Source organism: Copadichromis virginalis, linkage group LG13 (genome assembly GCF_057382275.1).
Source record: "Copadichromis virginalis isolate Kocher_CV1m ecotype Utaka linkage group LG13, C_Virginalis_male_GT1.1, whole genome shotgun sequence".
NCBI classification, from domain to species: Eukaryota; Metazoa; Chordata; class Actinopteri; order Cichliformes; family Cichlidae; genus Copadichromis; species Copadichromis virginalis.
Genome location: NC_140630.1, coordinates 4,279,916 through 4,298,227, shown reverse-complemented (window position 1 = coordinate 4,298,227; position 18,312 = coordinate 4,279,916). Strand labels below are relative to the sequence as shown.

General features: G+C 38.3%; 3 protein-coding genes across 3 annotated transcripts; 1 reads left to right on the top strand and 2 right to left on the bottom strand.

Moving 5' to 3' along the window:
- Nucleotides 1–23: 23 nt before the first annotated feature.
- Nucleotides 24–1,359, bottom strand: LOC146695092 (uncharacterized). The gene is made up of 3 exons (XM_085478525.1): nt 1,225–1,359; nt 595–782; nt 24–498 (listed from the first exon to the last, which is right to left on the bottom strand). Exons 1-3 carry the CDS (start codon nt 1,312–1,314, stop codon nt 24–26), a joined length of 753 nt encoding a protein of 250 aa, XP_085334651.1. The 5' UTR covers nt 1,315–1,359.
- Nucleotides 1,360–5,158: 3,799 nt separating this feature from the next.
- Nucleotides 5,159–10,368, bottom strand: LOC146695091 (uncharacterized). The gene is made up of 4 exons (XM_085478524.1): nt 10,331–10,368; nt 8,446–8,579; nt 5,750–5,925; nt 5,159–5,618 (listed from the first exon to the last, which is right to left on the bottom strand). Coding segments are annotated over exons 1-4 (771 nt in total). The 5' UTR covers nt 10,332–10,368.
- Nucleotides 10,369–15,760: 5,392 nt separating this feature from the next.
- Nucleotides 15,761–17,691, top strand: LOC146695090 (uncharacterized). The gene is made up of 3 exons (XM_085478523.1): nt 15,761–15,957; nt 16,930–17,105; nt 17,211–17,691. Exons 1-3 carry the CDS (start codon nt 15,826–15,828, stop codon nt 17,689–17,691), a joined length of 789 nt encoding a protein of 262 aa, XP_085334649.1. The 5' UTR covers nt 15,761–15,825.
- The last annotated feature ends 621 nt before the right edge of the window (nt 17,692–18,312 follow it).

Sequence of the window (18,312 nt, the reverse complement as noted above, 5' to 3'; positions counted from 1 at the left end):
GAACCCACTCGTGTGTGCTGCCATCACTCACACTGATGATCTCTTGCTGGATCTGCTGCAGCAGCACAGACCAGCAGATTTTCAACTGGACTTCTACACATAATGACAAACAGAATCAAGATCTCAAAAGAATTGAGCAGAGAGAAGATGGAAATGAAGTAACTGTCAAAAAGATATGGTTCCAAAACTATTAGGATGATTGTAGGTATGATAATCAGACAGTAACTAACCAACAACAGAACCAAAGTTCCTATAATTCTTTGTTTTTCCTCACTGGGCACTGAGGTGGCATCAGGCAGAGATCTGAGAGTCCCAGCTAGACAGCAGATGAACAGGGGAGCAGGAAACAAGGCAAAAATAAAGATGCGTTCAGACTGCTCTAATAATACTCCAAGAGGGCAACTGAAAACACAAAGGGTCCAGACCAGAAGACAGACCAGCACAGAAGTCTTGGTTTTTCTGATGAAGTCCAGCAGGGGGCAGGCGATGAAGAAATACCTGCAACACAAGACAGATACTCTGCATATCACAGTTCAGAACCATAAGGATGCTTCATTTACAGTACAAAGCGCACACACTGAGACAAATAGGTACCTTTCCAGAGCAATGCACATCTTGAAGTAAAGACTGGCCATCACACCCAACAGGTAAAAAACCGAAGCAGTGCTGGAGACTGTGCGGTCATTTGGTTTTGCTTTTGTCATGTTGAAGGCGCAAATCTTGATCACATTGGAAAGGATGAGGTTTATGTAATAGATGACAGGGACCTGATTCCTTCTTGCCTGCAGGAAACATGTATTTAAGTCACATTAATGAAGTAAAAGGAAGACTCAGTATAACAGTGTTTGTACTGCATACTGGGACAGCAGGCTCAGTCCATATCAGTTTATGGAAGTGTTCTTGTCTCTGTATCTGATAGGTCTTGATGGTTGGGTTGCTTCCTGGTTTACTGTGAAGGTCATTTTCTTTTGTGTCCTTTGTTAGTTTTACTTCCTGCCTCGGTCTCTATTCAATCAAATAGTGTAGGATGTGTGTTTCTGATTTACTTTAGTATTACGTAAATTTTTTGAGGTTATCCATTGTAAACAAGAATCAGTGCTTAATGTCCATGCAACAAATAACTAATGATTTTTTTTATTATTATAAATCAGCTTTTAAAAAAAATCTCAAAATTATTCACATGCTGACATAAAAACACATGAAAGTAATTTACTATTTACTTACCACACAGCCCACAAAACAAAGGACCTGTATGGTCAAAGGCAGGCAGTCGAAAACATAGATCCATGCAACCATAACTATGATGGGCAGCATCTTTTTCCAGCTTTCAGTGATGAAATTGCAGTAAAAAACTTTTTCTTCAGAGAAAAATATTGTTTCTGGAAAAGGCAGCATGTTAACACTATTAGAAAAGAAACAACGGATGAAAAGAAGAAACAAGGCCTGGTGAACTGACAATGTAACTATGATAGAGCCCAATGCTATATATGTCTGAACTACAGCTGACCGGAGTTTGCTCAGTTTGATTTATGTTCAGACTTCTAAAGGAAATTGATTTTTTTTAATGATTCAGAAATTCCACATTATTCCACCAAGAACAGTGAAAACAGAAAATTCCCTCTGCAGTTTCAGTAAATCTTTATTTAATTCTTGAAAGCAAGCTCGATTCACAAGAATCAAACTTTTTTAGGAAGTAAAAAAGTAGCGCATTCATCCAGAAGCTCACTACAAGCACAAAAGAAAAGAGTGTAACTTTAAAACTTCAGTAAGATATCTGATGAAGGTCAGTTTTCTCATAATTTGCTGCTCTTCAAATAGAAATAATGTGAATATGAGTGATAGGAGTCGTCTGTATTTACCTCAGGACTGCTTCCAGCTGAAAACTGTAAAAACTGCAATTTGATAATTTTTGTCTTGAGTCAGGAAGTTGTGGCAGCTTACATTATACCCCATCCCCTGACTCTCTCTCTCTCTCTCTCGCTCTCTCTCACACACACACACACACACACACACACACACACACACACACACACACACACACACAGTGCTGACTGTAGCTCATGAAACAGTGAATTATCTCTTATGTTTTATTTTATGTAAACAAACGTGAATGTGTAAAATCATAAAATCACAGTGCAGATGTTGCAGCATGAACATGCTGTCATTAACCATCAAACATTTGAACTCAAAGCCTCTACAGTAGTCACAGCTGGATCCTGCCTGTACAGGCCAGTCGTACCCTCTCTTAAGCTGACTGGCTGCAGATAAACTGCAGACATAATTCGATCATAGATCTATAAAGATGTTTGTTTTTGGTCAGACAGGCCTTGAATTCTGTGTTTATTTCAGAAAAGTTTCTATAACCTGTAAACAATGATAAAAACCCGGTACAGCTGTTTCCCAAACCTAACCAGCTTCATGTATTTCGACACTATCAACAACTAAACTGCCGATTCATATCTGACCTTTTTAAAGCCCTTTCTATACCGCTGTTTCTTGTTGGAGGTGGTTGATAACCACAGTGACTAACAGTCTTTATCTGGAAGCTGTTCAGTGTTAGAGAGATGTGAACTCCATGTAATAAAACTATCATGTTGCTGTAAGTTCAGCCAGTTTACACTGGAACATTTTTTCCATCATGTTTTTTAATTTTGCTTCTCTGCTGTATTTCTGAACACTCATTGACAAAGATGAACGCCCGTCACAGATGGAAGATGCATGCAGTCAGCATGAGGTCACCCATTGAAGTCCTGTTTGTTGTTGCATGTATTTTACATGTTCACAAAGGTGGCTCAGTAGTTCTGCTTGGTGCTATGATCCCACATGGAGTATTATTCTGATTTATGAACAATGTGTAAAAGTCAACATTGTTGCACTTGTTTTATGGAGAATATGATCTTCTTGCAGAGCAGCAAGAAGAAGTTTATCCCACATTTCTTCCTGTAAATATGCTACAATGCTACACATCACTGTGCTGTAGACAGATTTGTCAACAGTATTTGATAGTAATGGGTCCTTTGTGTATGTAGAAAATGTTTCACATCTTTAAGTTCAGCTCATGAAAAATGGGAGCAAAAACAAAAGTGTTGCGTTTATAGTTTTGTTCAGTGTATTTACAGTGGATGGCACTAGACTGGAAATTTGCAATGCAAACCAGTAAAAATTTAATCTTGATCCATATCCAGCAGGCATTAAAACTCAAATTAATTCATGTTTATACATGTTTTGCTTCTCTTTGCTAAAAACTACATTTGGCTTTTAATACACTTTATTAAATTTTTATTAAACCACGCGTGTGACTTTATGAGAGCTTTAGTAACTCAGTCTTCCTGTGTCCACCACATGAAAACCCACAGACACATCAGATGAGAGCTGCTTAACGTAGCAGCCTCGATGATACCGCATGTTTAAAGATTTCTATCTTCACTGAAAACCGATGTGCTCAGAGACGTAACTGACTTACCAACAACATTTCCCCTTTTATACATGCACAAACCATGAGTATTGCTTAACCTACATCAGCATATAGTATTTACATTCTAACAGCAGGTGGTTTGGGTAGCTGAGGTTTTGCTAATATGTTACTGAGATGGGAGGCCATTCTCCTAAAAACAGGAAGCCAGAGTATTTGGTTTTGCATATGGTTTTGTAACCCCAGAAATAACAAGATATATACTAATGTACATATATCTATATACTTATACGTACAAAAGTCCATACACAAACATACATGTGCACAAACACAGATTAAAAATACAACATAAGCGTAAATAGCCGGTAACAACACTCAAAGCTCATCATCCTTGTATTTTGTGCCCCTTGGTGTATTTTGTCATGCTTAGACATTGCTTTAGTTCATCTGCCTGTGCTGCAGCTTTACACTGCATAGATGCAAAAATTGCAAACGTTTTAGTAATACCTGCTGCCATCAGCCAATAGATCAGAAGAAATGCAAATGTTATTATGGGGCAACACAAATGTAGTCCAGAAAAACAATGTGTTAACTTTAAAGAGTCTCTTATAAAATGAATGAGAGACTCAACAATTGCAAAATTCTATGTCAGCTTGTTCTTGAGTTATGACATTCACAAGATTTTCAGAAAACTTGTCCTCTGAGAGTGAGTTTGAGGTTATGCAGATTTAAACTTATACAAGATTTTTAATAGATATGATGTGGTATCAATTTGAAGCTCATATGTCACCTCGTTTTTGAGTTGTCTCCTTCACAAGCTTAGCTGTCCACACCACCATCATCATACTCCATCAGCCTTTCACAGGTGAGGACTACAGAAATATGATGAGGCAAAAAACTTTTTATATCATTCCCCACATGGCAGGAAAAAAATACTTTCATGCCCCATCTAAACAAAACAATGACAGAAAAGCCGAGCTGCAACGTTATTTAGATAATAAACTCATTCACAATGAATCCTTCAGTAATTTTTGTTTTAAACAAACAACTTTCATTTCAAACAACTATTTGTAACTTTTGCCACTAGACTGCTTCATTAGTCTGCACCACTTCTTCTAAAAAGTAACATGTTAAACAGAATTTGAAGATTGCCAAACATGGAAAAACAAGGTTCAGTCTTAGTCTTATTAAAAATAAAGAAATCCAGAAACTTGTGAACAGAGATGAAAACTATATAACTTGGTGGTCTGCGGTGCAGATGCAGAGGAGGCGGACACTCCTGAGCGGCATCCGCAATCATGCACTTTCAGTACACTTCTTTATTGCGGCTATCTGTTGCAGCAGATGCGCATATTATTAACGTAACTGCTGCCCATTTCTTTGTTATGCTGTCAAAGTGATTCTGATGTTAAACATTAGTTCTGCGTAACTTATCTGCCAGGTGAGTTGCACCTCATCTGTCAGAACTCTGGCCACACACCTAGAGAACCACTGCACTAACATCAATATGAGAAATTAAAAAAAAGGTTAATATTGGAATCAAATAAGCGTTCATGCAGATTATGAAACATTTTTAAATTATTTACGGACACACTTCAGTTGAGAGAAGCATGGCTGACAGTCTGATGTCCTCATGCAACAGTATTTGTAAAGGATGTTTTTTGCCTCATTTTGCAGAAACTCTTCAACCATTTGCATCCTTGTTTCTCTCTCTTGACTCTGTTTTCATCAACACTCCTGTCTGTTCTAAAGTAAGCCGCACTCATCATCATATTCTTCATCTGATGCAGTGCTGTCCTCACACCACACACATACAGTGAAGATGAAAAAAAACAAGTCCACCAGAGGAATGAGCAGAAACAAAATCCAACTGATATGATTATGATTATCAAGAACATAACAGGCAATTGTGGGAAGGATTGTTACAACGTAGTTTAAGAACAACACAGTCAGAGTTCCTAGACTTCTTTGTTTTTCCACAGTGGACATCGAGCTGACGGCAGGCAGGGCTCTGAAAGTCTGAGCTAAGCAGAAGATGAACACAGGAGCAGGAATAATGACATAAATAATTAAATGTTGAAATGTATTTAAAACTATGGCAAGAGGGACACTGACAAAACAAAAAACCCAGACCAGAACACAGACCACCACCAAGCTCTTAGTGTTTCTGAGACAGTCCAGCAGTGGGTGTGTGATGGAAAAATACCTGTAACACAAGAGAAACACAAATTCTGATTATCACAGTGCACAATAGTACATTTCTGACTGTAAGGATGCTTCACAGTACAAAGATCATGTTTAGAGACATGCAAGGATGCACACACACTGAACAGGTACCTTTCCAGAACAATGCACATCCTGAAGTAAAGGTTGGCCATCATAACACAGTAATAAATAATGATGGTGATGATGCTTTCCACTCTTGTCACCCAAAGGGTCATTATGCAGATCTGGATTAGATTGGTGATGAGGAGATTTGTGTAATAGATGATAGAGACCTGACTCTTCTGCACCTGCAGGAAATATAAATGTAATGTAATTATTAATTAATTAGATCGATATTTATTATAACGTCTCAGCAGGTAAAGCTGGCCATTCACTTGAAAATTGCTGTTCACAGACACTCTGAGCTTGAGCTATTTTGTAATGAACAAGGTTCAAGGTTCAAGGTTCTTTATTTGTCACATGCATAGTTATACAAGTATAACACACAGTGAAATGTAGCCTGACACGCTCCTCGACATGTGCAAAAATTGGTGGGGGGGGGGGGGGGGTGTAGAGGAAGAACATTATATATATATATATATATATATATATATATATATATATATATATATATACACTGGGTGAATGTGCAGTAGTAGCAGCAAGCAGGTGAATTCTGTACATTAATATGAATAGACATCTGACTATTTTACAGGATAGACAATATAAACATATTTAAAATTAAAGGAATTGAAATGTACATTGTGCCTTGGTTTAGTGTCTGGAAGAGTCCTGACTCAGTCAATTATAGATGATGTGAGAGGGCGGGTGTGTGTGTTTAGGGCACGGATGGCTTGGGGATAGAAGCTACTCTTGAGTCTCTCTGTCCTTGCCCGGAAGATGCGGAACCTTCTACCAGATTGCAGAAGTTGGAACAGTTTGTTGCCAGGATGGGACGGGTCCTTCAGTATCTGCTCTGCTCTAGTCCGGCATCTCCTGGTGTAGGTGTCCTGAAGCGGGGGGAGAGCAATCCTGCAGCAGCGTTCTGCTGTACGGATCACTCTCTGGAGAGCTTTTTGGTCCTTCACACAGCTGTTCCCAAACCACGATGTCATGTTCTGTGTGAGGATGCTCTCCACAGCGCCTGTATAGAAAATCCTGAGGATCTTTGGAGAGACCCTGAACTTCCTCAGTTGTCGTAGGTGATACAACCAGCAATAATTCAAGTCTCTAGATGTGCAAAGCTGATAGAGACATACCCCAAAAGACTTACAGCTGTAACTGCAGAGAAAGGTGGCTCTACAAATTATTGACACCGGGGGGGGGGGCTCAATTCAAATGGGCGTCACACTTTTCAGATTTTTATTTGCTTAAAATTTTGAAAACCATGTATAATTTTTCTACCACTTCACAATTTGCTACTTGTGCTACTTTGTGTTGGTCTGTCACAGAAAATCGCAATAAAAAACATTTAAGTTTGTGGTTGTGCTCTGATGCGACCTGAGCGCTCACACTGTGCGTCCATACCATGAAGGTTATAACAGAAAATCTGTCGCTCGCTCTCTCTCCCTCTCTGTCTTTCACTCACACAGACACGCACACCACCACCATCACCATCAACTTTGCTAAATTGCTAATGAAAAACATTGATCAGGCAGCTGTGATTGAGCAGCAATGTCCATTCAACTCTTTTCACGGTTGGTGCGGTCGTGATAATTTTGTGAGGCCACATCGAAAAGGCTCGGATGAGCTTGCCAAAGTTCTACAAGTTGTGCCTCCATCGCTTGTGTCCAGATCACACGCTGCACTGCTGTGTTACTCCGTCTTTCCACTTCCATTTCTGTTTGCGTGTGCTCAGTGTGAGAGGTTACGTTGACACTCTAACGAGGATGACAGGATTTCAAACAGGTTTGATTTTCTTGCGACCATGCGATTGATGATCGGGAGCTGGTTGTGAGGTGTTAATTACTTCTCCTTACGCCATGTATACTACACGATGCACAAGACACGATTAAGGCGAAACTCGGGCCGATTACCAAAAGGGTCGCACGACTGAAAAATCAGCTCAAAATGGGCCAAAAATCACACAGTGTATGCAAAGCTTGAGGGACAAGGGGAAACTGACAACATAAATACATGTGAGAGTGAATGAATAGTCATAGCGAGATGGGTGAAGTGAAGCTAAACACACTGAACACAGGAAGAGAGGCTGTCAAAATAAAAAAGGAAACAGTAAGACGCAAACTATGATACACAGAGGAAGGGAGTACACAGAGATGTGAACTGTCACAGGAGACGGAGACGAAGACAAAGACACAAAGGGAACCTAAAAGACAAGAGAACATGAACAAGACAATAAACAAATAAACTCAGAGACCTAAATGAACTAAACTTGAGACTAGACCGAATAAACTTGAACTGAAACTATCTGCACTGTTGGCTCAGGAGGCCAGCAATGGGGATCAATATATATCAAGTATACATTATTATTAATACCAGTATCGATACAAATGACATTTGAACCATTCCTTCCACCTTTATTACGAGAGTTAACCATACCACTTTGTTATCCTTTGTCATAAATACAGATTTTAAATCAAGAGCTGTTACTATAAAATTTACCTTCTTTAGTACATTCATTTAATCAGCCTTTGTCATCACCCAGAAATGACATACGGAACTAATGATTATTTCTAATTGTCATTAGATCAAATCATTGCAGCCCTCTGCACAAGTTTTCTTTCTCTAAATCTTCTAATTATTCTCATAATTGCAGACTCACAAAAAGAGACGTAAGAAATGTAAAATCTAAGTCATCATTTACTTACCATATAAGACACACAGTAGATGATCAGTATAGTCAAAGGAAGGCAGACACACATGTTGATCCACATCATCACTTCAAGGAAATACTGCTCCTGTCCATGACTTTCTGTGATGGGGTTCTTTCCTGTGTAAACCACTGCATTGTGTGGGATAGGAAGTGTTGGAAAGCGCATTAGTTTAAGATTGTTCTACTTTTCTGTATGTGAATTGGGAAAGAAGAAAAAAAGCCTGTTGAACAGAAAACAAAAACATGAAAGAGCCCAAATAATATCAGAATTTACTCTGGGTATACAGAATAGAGGTGGGACGTGGTATGAAAATATGAATTCAATTCAATTCAATCCAATTTTATTTATATAGCGCCAAATCACAACAAAAGTTGCCTCAAGGCGCTTCATAGATACAGAGAAAAGCCCAACAATCATATGACCCCCTATGAGCAAGCACTTTGGCAACAGTGGGAAGGAAAAACTCCCTTTTAACAGGAAGAAACCTCCGGCAGAACCAGGCTCAGGGAGGGGCGGCCATCTGCTGCGACCGGTTGGTAATGGTCCCTGGGCTGATGTCTTGACTTTTGTCATTTCTGTATTTGTTTTTGGTTGCGAAGTGGATATTTTTAACAGTATTATTATTAAGGTATTATTATTATTATTATTATTATTATTATTATTATTATTATTATTATTATTATTATTATTATTATTATTATTATTATTATTAGTAGTAGTAGTAGTAGTAGTAGTAGTAGTAGTAGTAGTAGTACTATTAGTATTGTTGTTCTTGTTATCATTATTATTAGCCGGCTAATTAGCTTCACAGCGTTTATCACAGGCCGCTTGATTGTGCGGTGCTTGCCTTTATTTAGATTTTCAACATTTTATATTTTCCACTTTTTCTGTTCCATTTTCTCCCACACCGTTTGCCCAGCACACACAGTTGTGACACAGAATGGTTACAAAATTGTTACAAAAATCACAGTTTTTAAAACACATCCATACCATTTGTGGTTATAGTCACAGTGCAACCCACTTCTCACATAGAGATAACAGAGACATAAGTGTACTCTCCTGTGGCTCCCTTACTCATGTCATTATAATTCTGCAATTTGTTGGAATTTCCTCTCTGTCTCATTTTGACAGACCATAGTCCCGTCCCTGCTCTGCCATTTAATTAGGCATATCTGTTTTTGCTCTATAGCACTAAACTATTTACAGTTCCTATAATCTTTTAGTCCCACCGACTGCAAGCCAAAGACAGAAACCGGCAGTAGCAACAATTCCAGAAACTTCAGTCTTGTTGAATTAGTTATGTTCCTTCTCTACCCAGCATTAACTATGTATTTTTGTATCAGATATATGACTTTAAAGTGAGGAAAAATCTGTATTTCATTGATGGATTATATATATTTAAATGTCAAGGAATAAAAGTCATCCTGAAATTCCTCAGAAAATGTTCCAGGACACCAACAACAGTAAAAAAATGTCTTTGCAACAGTAACTGTAGTAACTATGATTGAGGCAAGATTTATTAAAGATATGTTTTATGAGACTATTTTAGCAATGTGTATCTAATATGGACAGTTCAATTGTATATTATATTATATTCATCATATACACCACAAATTGCTAATACTATTTGAGCTCTCATAAACCAAGTACAGTTCTTATATTACCAACAGACACATGCATATATATATTAGCAGGAAACACATTGACAGCACTGCATTTACACAGAGCCTCACTGCAAGCACAAACGAAAAGCAGGTGGTGTCATGACTACAATATGCTGTCTGAAAATATGGACTTGTCCTTATTATGAGTCAGTTTCTTCATTACTATGCTGCTCTTCATGTAGAGATAATGTGAGTAAGGTAAACATTGCTCTTACTTGTCTCAGGACTGCTTCCAGCTGAACCAGTGTGTAAAGTCTGCAATATGACAAGTTTGTCTTGAACGGGGAAGTCGTGCTAGCTTACTTTACTAACCCCACCCTGTACTCATTGGTGTTCACATTTACAAAAGCCCAAACATGAAATCAGGAACAGCAGGACGCATTTTAATTCAAACTGTCTGCACAGCTAAGCATCATCCCTCCAGCTCTGTTGACTGTAGTCAATGTCTGTCCTTCTCAAAGGGACATGCAATTTCGTTTCAACATAAACAGTCTTTTTTTCTTCTTCCCCTGTACAGCTGTTGCCTAAATCACAACACAGCTACAACAAACGATCAACATTTAACAAACTTTGTGACAGCAAACATGGTGTAAGCTGCTATTATTTCAGAGTGTCAGCAGTGAACATGTCAAAGCTGAGAGGTAGGTGATGGCTTATTCCACATCAAGAAGCTCTGATGTCTTGTTATACAACCACCAGTATGTGCACACATGCTAGAGCGAATTGCTGAATAGTATCTTTATAACAGGGTCACAGAGGGAGGCAAAAATAACACAGTGAGCTCATCACTAAAATCATGGCTGGGACAACAGTAGATCACAACAGTCATTAAAGAAGAACAGAATCTGCTGCTCTTTGCACCAGTGAATAAATACAAAAAACCAAATGCTGGTCACATTATAGCAGGATTTATTCAAATATCCATTTAAATGAATGATGGATACATTTAAATCTTTATTTCAGTTTTGAAGTCCTGAATGATTGATGAGGTTTCTGTGACTTTACCACCTTTCATGTAGAACTGAATTTGTATTTCTGTCAGAATGAGCACAGAGTCTGCCAGGGTTGGAGAATTCTGATAAAAACAAAATAACACAGATATACACAGTATATACTTGTTTATTATCAAGTGTAGTTGGCAGCGGCTTTATGAATTAAAAAAAAACTTTATGAGCCCCTTACAGACTGAATCTTCCTGTTTCCACCACATTAAAACCCACAGACAGCAGATGGGAGTAGCTGAAGTGGCAGCGTGTTTCTTTAATTTGTCACTCATCTGTGTTTCTCCTGCAGAGAAAAGAAGGCTGATGCAGTGTGACACCTGCTGTTCACTTGTTGTAACTGCTTCTGGTAATCTTCCGGTTTCTTCTGACTGTCAACTTTCTAAATACTGGAGAACAAATTTTTCTGACGTTCTAATGAATGTTTATTACTCTCTCTTCACAGCTACAACGTGCTAAGTTCACATTTCCCTTTGCTCTCCTTGTAAATTAGTCATAGGTGCAGTGTGAGCACCAGGAAGCAGAGTTGCAGTCTTACATGCCTCTCTGCAGCTTTTCTGCCCCTGTTATCTCCCCCAAACCCCATCCTCAGCTCAGATAAAATAATTGTTGTGGCTGATTGTAACATGTAGATGCTAAAACGAAAGCCTCAACACGGCATTTAATCTGTTTTTAGACTCAATCGGTTTCTTTCAAAAATGCAAAAGAACTCAACCTCTGTACCAACACAGAGCAGAGAGAGCAACCTGAACGCTACTCCAACAGAGGTCGATTATCTTCTTAATAATTTTGCCTCCTCACAACGTACGACTCTGGATACTGTAGCTCCTGTGAAAATAGAGCTTCAGATCAGAAGTACCTGACTCCGTGGTATAATTCTCAAACACGTACCCTAAAGCAGATTACTCGTAAGCTGGAGAGGAAATGGCGTGTCACAAATTTAGAAAATCAACATTTAGCCTGGAGAAATAGTTTGTTGCTTTATAAGAAAGCCCTCCGTGAAGCTAGAACATCTTACCATTCATCACTGATTAAAGAAAATAAGAAAGAAATTCAAATTTTATTTGTCACATACACAGTACAACATGTAGTGAGATGCTTGTGTCCGAGCTGCGGACAGACTGGAGACGTAGCCGCACCATTCCAGTGCTTGGTTTTAGCAAGGGAGTCTAGCCAGGACCCTTACTGGATACCGGGTGGGACTCAAACTTGCGATTCCCGCTGCAAAGTCTTTTTCTCTAATTGATTTTTCTGAGTTAACTTCAGTAATTACTTTCTCCAAACCATCAACGTGTCTTTTAGCCCGTTCTCTCTCCTGAGGCGTAACATGGCGACGTTTTGTCACGTCCCGCGGTGTTCCTTTTTATTAAAAAATTTAAAAAATTGAGACACCTTGGCCTATGGTACAATGTATACAATGTATGAAAAGATCTTTTTTGCAGATACTACTATGGCTCTGCAGATTTTTTCTTTTCTTTTATCCTTTGTCGGCTCACCTTGAGGCTGGCAAATCTGTCTATCACATTTTGGTGGTCAAGTCTCTCAAGCATCTTTCTCAACTGACATCACAGCCAGGTGCTGGAGTCTGCTTTGACCCATGGTCCTTCTCAGCCAGGTATGGAGCTGACTCAAGACACTAAAAGACCTTTCACAGCTACAGCTGCTAACTGGGTTTGTAGGGCAACCTGAATAACAGTTTTCAGTGTGGGGAAGATCTGATTATCCAGAAGATTGTACAATGTTAACATATCTGGAATGGCACCAGATGTTAATGTTTTTCAGCTAAAAAGAAACATGGCCTGACTCCTACCTAACTATATAAAGAGTAACTGAAGGTTAAATGCAGCTAGTATGTCCTGTTTTAAGCCAGGCACTTACACCCCTGCTCCACTGCGTCTCAGCTACCATCGCTCTGGCAGCAACGGCGCTAGAGCCAGAGAAGGGGAGAGGCGAGCTGGAACAAACCACTTTGGGAGGGGGGAAGGGTTTATCTATACTTTTATTATGATCTCAGTATGCTTTTTATATTTTTAGTAGTGTGTCCCACAAACAGCAAATATTGTCAAAAAAAAAAGTAAGAAATCTTTGGGGGTGCTTTGATTCATTTTGGGGATGCTGAAACACCCTCAAAATGAATCACCCCCTGGTCATACCATCACCAATAAAATGTAAAAGGTCTTCCCACCCCGACACAGCCCAGCTACAAAAACCTATACAGTGAAACATTGCAGTTATTTTGACACACCTCACAAATATCAGATTACAAAACACCCCCCAGCTAAACAATATCCCAACTAACTAAATCAAATCAAACTGAAAATTCAACCCACTCCCCCCCTCAGCTCTCATCAGATGGTTCAACCCACTATCAGTGGGTGATTGGAGAACTCCTTTCAGGTGGACATCATTAAGCCATAATCATGTGTGCACTCCATGACTAAGGCCTTCAGGAAGTTGACTTCAAGGGAGAGAGAGAGAGAGGTTAATGGACTTCAAAACAAAAGCATAACAAAATCAAAACTTCCTATTAGACACAGTGAGTGCGTACATCATTTAGTGAGGGAGATGCTCCCCAGCACCCTCACATCGTGATAAATATTTTTGGTCATATCGCCCTGCTCTATGCAATATTCTTTCTGGCATGGTTGTATTATATTCATATTGTATATAGCACTTGTATTCTATTTTATTCTAGTTTATTCGATTGTATATAGTATTTTATTTTATTCTGTTGTGTATAGTATCTTTTTGATATCTTATTCCAGTGTTTTTTTCTAATTTTTCTATGCAACTTTGCACTGTCCACTGCTGTAACAAAACAAATTTCCCACGCGTGGGACTAATAAAGGTTATCTTATCTTATCTTATCTTATCTTATCTTATCTTATCTTAAAACTCCTTCGATCAAACAACTACTATATCCTGAGTCAAACTTTCACACTAGCCGCAGGTTCTGACTGAAGATAGCAATCTTAAAAACATCAACAGGGTGTTTGTTGCTATTTCAGCTGCTCTCAGGAATGTCTGTAGGTTTTACTATGGTAGAAACAGGAAGATTAAGCTTGTCAGGAGCTAATAAAGTCAACAACATGGTTTCATACAGCAGCTGCCAACTGCAGTTCTTACTAAAAGTAAGCCAAACGTGTATGTAATAATGGATTGGATTTATATAGCGCTTTTCAAGGCACCCAAAGCGCTTTACAATGCCACTATTCATTCACTCTCGCATTCATACACTGGTGGAGGCAAGCTACAATTGTAGCCACAGCTGCCCTGGGGCAGACTGACAGAAGCGAGGCTGCCATTTCGTGCCATCGGCCCCTCTGGCCAACACCAGTAGGCGGTAGGGTAAAGTGTCTTGCCCAAGGACACAACGACCAGAACAGAGAGCCCAGGGATCGAACCGGCGACCTTCCGGTTACAGATGCGATTCCCAACCCCCTGAGCCACGGTCGCCCAAATGTACTGCATTTGTTTCGGATTATTTCTAGCCGCAATTCACAAGCCGTTCTTTAATGGGTATTTCTGAAAAAAGAAAGTCTATCATTTTTTATATCAAAAGCAGCGGCAGCATGGAGGTGGAATTATTGTATTCAAAACTTCAACGTGGGAAAAAATCAGAAAAAAATTGTTTGAATGCTGAAAATTAAGCAGCTACTCTGTATTTTGAGTGTGAGCACATGTCAGTGGGGGTGGGGTGTAAAGTAGGCAACCACAACTTCCCTGTTCATGATAAACTCATATTACAGATTTTACCCACAGGTTCTACTGAAAGCAGTCCTGAGGTAAGTAAACACTAAGCTGACAGTTATTCACAATTTTTCTACCTCAGGAGCAGCATAATTATGAAGAAACTGCCTCATAATTAGGACAAATCATTATTATAAGATTGCATTTATTTATTTTCTGCTTGCAGTGAGCTTCTGTTTAAATGCAGTAAATGTAAATGTGTTTATCTGTAATGCACAAAATACACTTGCTTCTGCACAGATTGGTTAATAGAGACTTGATAACAGATCAGTAGTTTGTTTTCAAATCTTTGCTACCAAGATCTTTCCTTAAATCATTAGTTGTGTAATATATAGCTGTAAACATAATCAGTTTTTAGTTTAGTAGATAGAAAAGTTTCTTAAGTTAATCCTACCTTAATGATGGTTCATTTAAATGAGACTTTGTATCCAATTGTTTAGTATGATCATGGATTTAGACAATTCCCTTAAAAGTAACTGTATGAAAAAGATGTTTAACATAGCACATCAGCTAGAACGGCTAGAAGCTAAGTAGAACGACATTATTATTATTATTATTGGACATTTTGGTCATTAAATTGGTGCAGTTTTGATACTAAGACTACATATATTACTGTATATATTGCATGATATTGAACTCAAAGTTGGATACAAAAAAAATCACTATAGATTGTAACATTTGCAGTTGGTGTAAAAAAATCCTAAAGCTTTTAGGAAAACACTATGGCAACTGGAAATGTGTCAAAAGTACTACAACTCTACAATGTTCATAAAAAGTACATTTTTGAATTGCTTCACTGGATATGGCAAAATTAAGGTGCAAATGAAATTAGGTGATTATGCGTGGGGCAAGTTGGAAGTGTTCTGATTTTTCCTATTGTGAAGAGCAGTGTTTACAAACCTTGTCTGCTATTTCACACAGATGTTGTTTTTTTGCATGTCTTTTCAGATGAGAAGAGTATGTTCTTTTACAGCAACTCCAACTGCACAGTTAGACAGTTAGATATGCTGAATGCACCTCCAGAGATAATATGGGTCAACACTGGTATCTGTCTTTCTTTGACCATAGTGATCCTCTGTTGTATTTGTGTGGTAAGTAAATAATAACTTAGATTTGTGTATTTTTATAAATCTATGACTATGTGAACAATGTGAAGGTTTAGCAAATAATGGGACTGCAATAATTTGCTTGAAATGTGCTTCTGTACAAATTGAGGGACTATAAATGTGTGCATTGGTTTTTTATTTATTATTTAGGTATCTCCTTATTAAAGCAAAAGTTCTGTTGGGTGTACAGGGCATTCAGATGAGGGAGCTCCTGTCATTTAGGGTGAGGGGTATTTTGGGTGGGTTGAGGGCGGCCTGTTTCAGAATCATACATTTTGTAGTGACCTCACTCAGCAGCTTCCCTTCTGATCTCCATACATACAGCTGTGTGTCAAGTTTGACAAACTAATAGTTTGAAAACCAATAACAAAAAAGAGCCACTTTCACAGGGACATCAAATTCATTTTACGACATACAGCCCACTTTGATCTTAAGTAGTCTGTAGGAAACTCCCCTTTCTGTCACTGTAAATATGTTTAACTACACATGAAATCCCTGAGGTATCTTAATATATGAAGGTGCAATTTCAACAGCATGTCTCAAAATTTCTACATGATAAATGCATCAATTTACAGAAAACAAAGTTGTGATTGTTCCTTAGCCAGACTGTCCTGTATTTATAAAACAGAAAGGTTTTGATCATTAACAGAAAATCTTCTTTTTTTTAACTAGATTAATATAGATGGTTAAAACAGGTATATCTGTGTTAATTTTTTTTGTATCTATTACTTAATTACTTTGGTTTAGCATGAATGACTATGGAGAAGTTTAACAAAAGGAATAGCTGTAAAAACTACAAAAATCCAAAAGTGTATTCGATCCTTTACATTTTCCTGCCTTCTGGCCCATGACATCCCTGCTACAGTCTACAGATAACACTGATTGTTACTTTGTTTGTGTCTTCTGTCTTTTCTTTCATTACATCATTATTATAGTTATGATTTATGTGTCCTGTAGGTACAAAGGAGTCAGATCCCTATCATCTATTACACAAACCACCTCATCTCTAATCTAATCCAGATCTGCATAATGATTGTTTGGGAAGCAGGAGTGCAAAGTAGCACACGTGTTATTATTAACTGCGTTGCTGTGTTGGCCAGTCTTTACTTCAAGCTGTGCATTGCCCTGGAAAGGTACCTGTCTTTCACTGTGTTTGCATGTCTCTGAACATTATATTGTATTGTCAGCAAAATATTATTCTGCACTGTTATAATCAGAATATGTATCTTGTGATGCAGGTATTTTTTCATCATGCACCCACTGTTGGACTGCCTCAGAGAAACTAAGAGTTCTGTGCTGGTCTGTGTTCTGGTCTGGGCTTTTTGTATTGTCAGTGTCCCTCTTGCAATACTCTTGAAAGAAATTGTACATTTCAGAATGTATGGACTCCTCCCTGGCCCTGTGTTCATCTTCTGCTTAGCTCAGACCTACACAGGCCTGCCTGCTGCCACCTCAGTGTCCACTGAGGAAAAACAGAGAAGTCTCAGAACTCTGATTCTGTTGTTCCTTAACTATTTTCTAATAATCTTTCCTGCAATCATCTGTGATATTTCCTGTTTTTCAATTACTTTCTATCGTATCATTTTGATCTTGTACCTGTTCTCTCCGTTGGTGGACTTGATTCTGTTTTATTTCCATGCACAATTGGCATGTTGTCTATGCTGCTGCAATGCAGAGAGCACTGTATCAGATGTAGCAGCTGATCAACAAATTGGCTGATGGTAGTAAAAATAGTTAAAGTGTTTCTCAATTAATCACATACCGTCCTTATCAGCCTCCTAGCCATGCATGTCTCAGCTGAAGTTTGTAATAATGAAAAAAAATCACAACTTTATATTCCAATATTAAACACAGAAATACCATCTTACATTTTTTTATAATTTTTTATAATTATGCTTCCCAAAACATACTCCTTTCTTTCTATGAACAAATAATATATCCAATTATCCAGCCATACTCTTCTGCTCCTCTGCTTTAGTGTTGCAGGTGGGTGGAGCCTAGCCCAGCAGTCATATATGACTTTTTAGCCCTTACATACTATTCAGGTCTAATTTAACACATTTTACATTTGGCAGGAGAAAAGTCATCCTAGATATCTGTCTTTCGACCTGGAAGTGGATTACTTTTCCAAAATACATATAATACAAAAACGTAATGAATACACAAAAATCAAAAATTAACATTTTGTGCTGTTGTATAGCTGCTGAGATTGTTTGGGTCAAATGTGACTGATTGCAGAACCACCAGTTCAAGGTTTCTTTAAATGTTATTATACAGAATACAATTACATTTCTTTCACTACTGCTTAAAAAAAATCATCTTTATTTGTGAAGTAAAAGA

Excerpts from the sequence above, each read along its gene's own strand:
- LOC146695092 (XM_085478525.1), bottom strand. The coding sequence starts at position 1,314 with ATGCTGCCCATCATAGTTATGGTTGCATGGATCTATGTTTTCGACTGC. Across the intron at positions 783-1,224 it reads TTTGTTTTGTGGGCTGTGTG|GCAAGAAGGAATCAGGTCCC; the intron begins GTAAGTAAATAG and ends TGTTTCCTGCAG. Across the intron at positions 499-594 it reads ATGTGCATTGCTCTGGAAAG|GTATTTCTTCATCGCCTGCC; the intron begins GTACCTATTTGT and ends CTTGTGTTGCAG.
- LOC146695091 (XM_085478524.1), bottom strand. Across the intron at positions 5,926-8,445 it reads TCTACTGTGTGTCTTATATG|GTGCAGAAGAGTCAGGTCTC; the intron begins GTAAGTAAATGA and ends TATTTCCTGCAG. Across the intron at positions 5,619-5,749 it reads ATGTGCATTGTTCTGGAAAG|GTATTTTTCCATCACACACC; the intron begins GTACCTGTTCAG and ends CTTGTGTTACAG.
- LOC146695090 (XM_085478523.1), top strand. The coding sequence starts at position 15,826 with ATGTTCTTTTACAGCAACTCCAACTGCACAGTTAGACAGTTAGATATG. Across the intron at positions 15,958-16,929 it reads TCCTCTGTTGTATTTGTGTG|GTACAAAGGAGTCAGATCCC; the intron begins GTAAGTAAATAA and ends TGTGTCCTGTAG. Across the intron at positions 17,106-17,210 it reads CTGTGCATTGCCCTGGAAAG|GTATTTTTTCATCATGCACC; the intron begins GTACCTGTCTTT and ends CTTGTGATGCAG.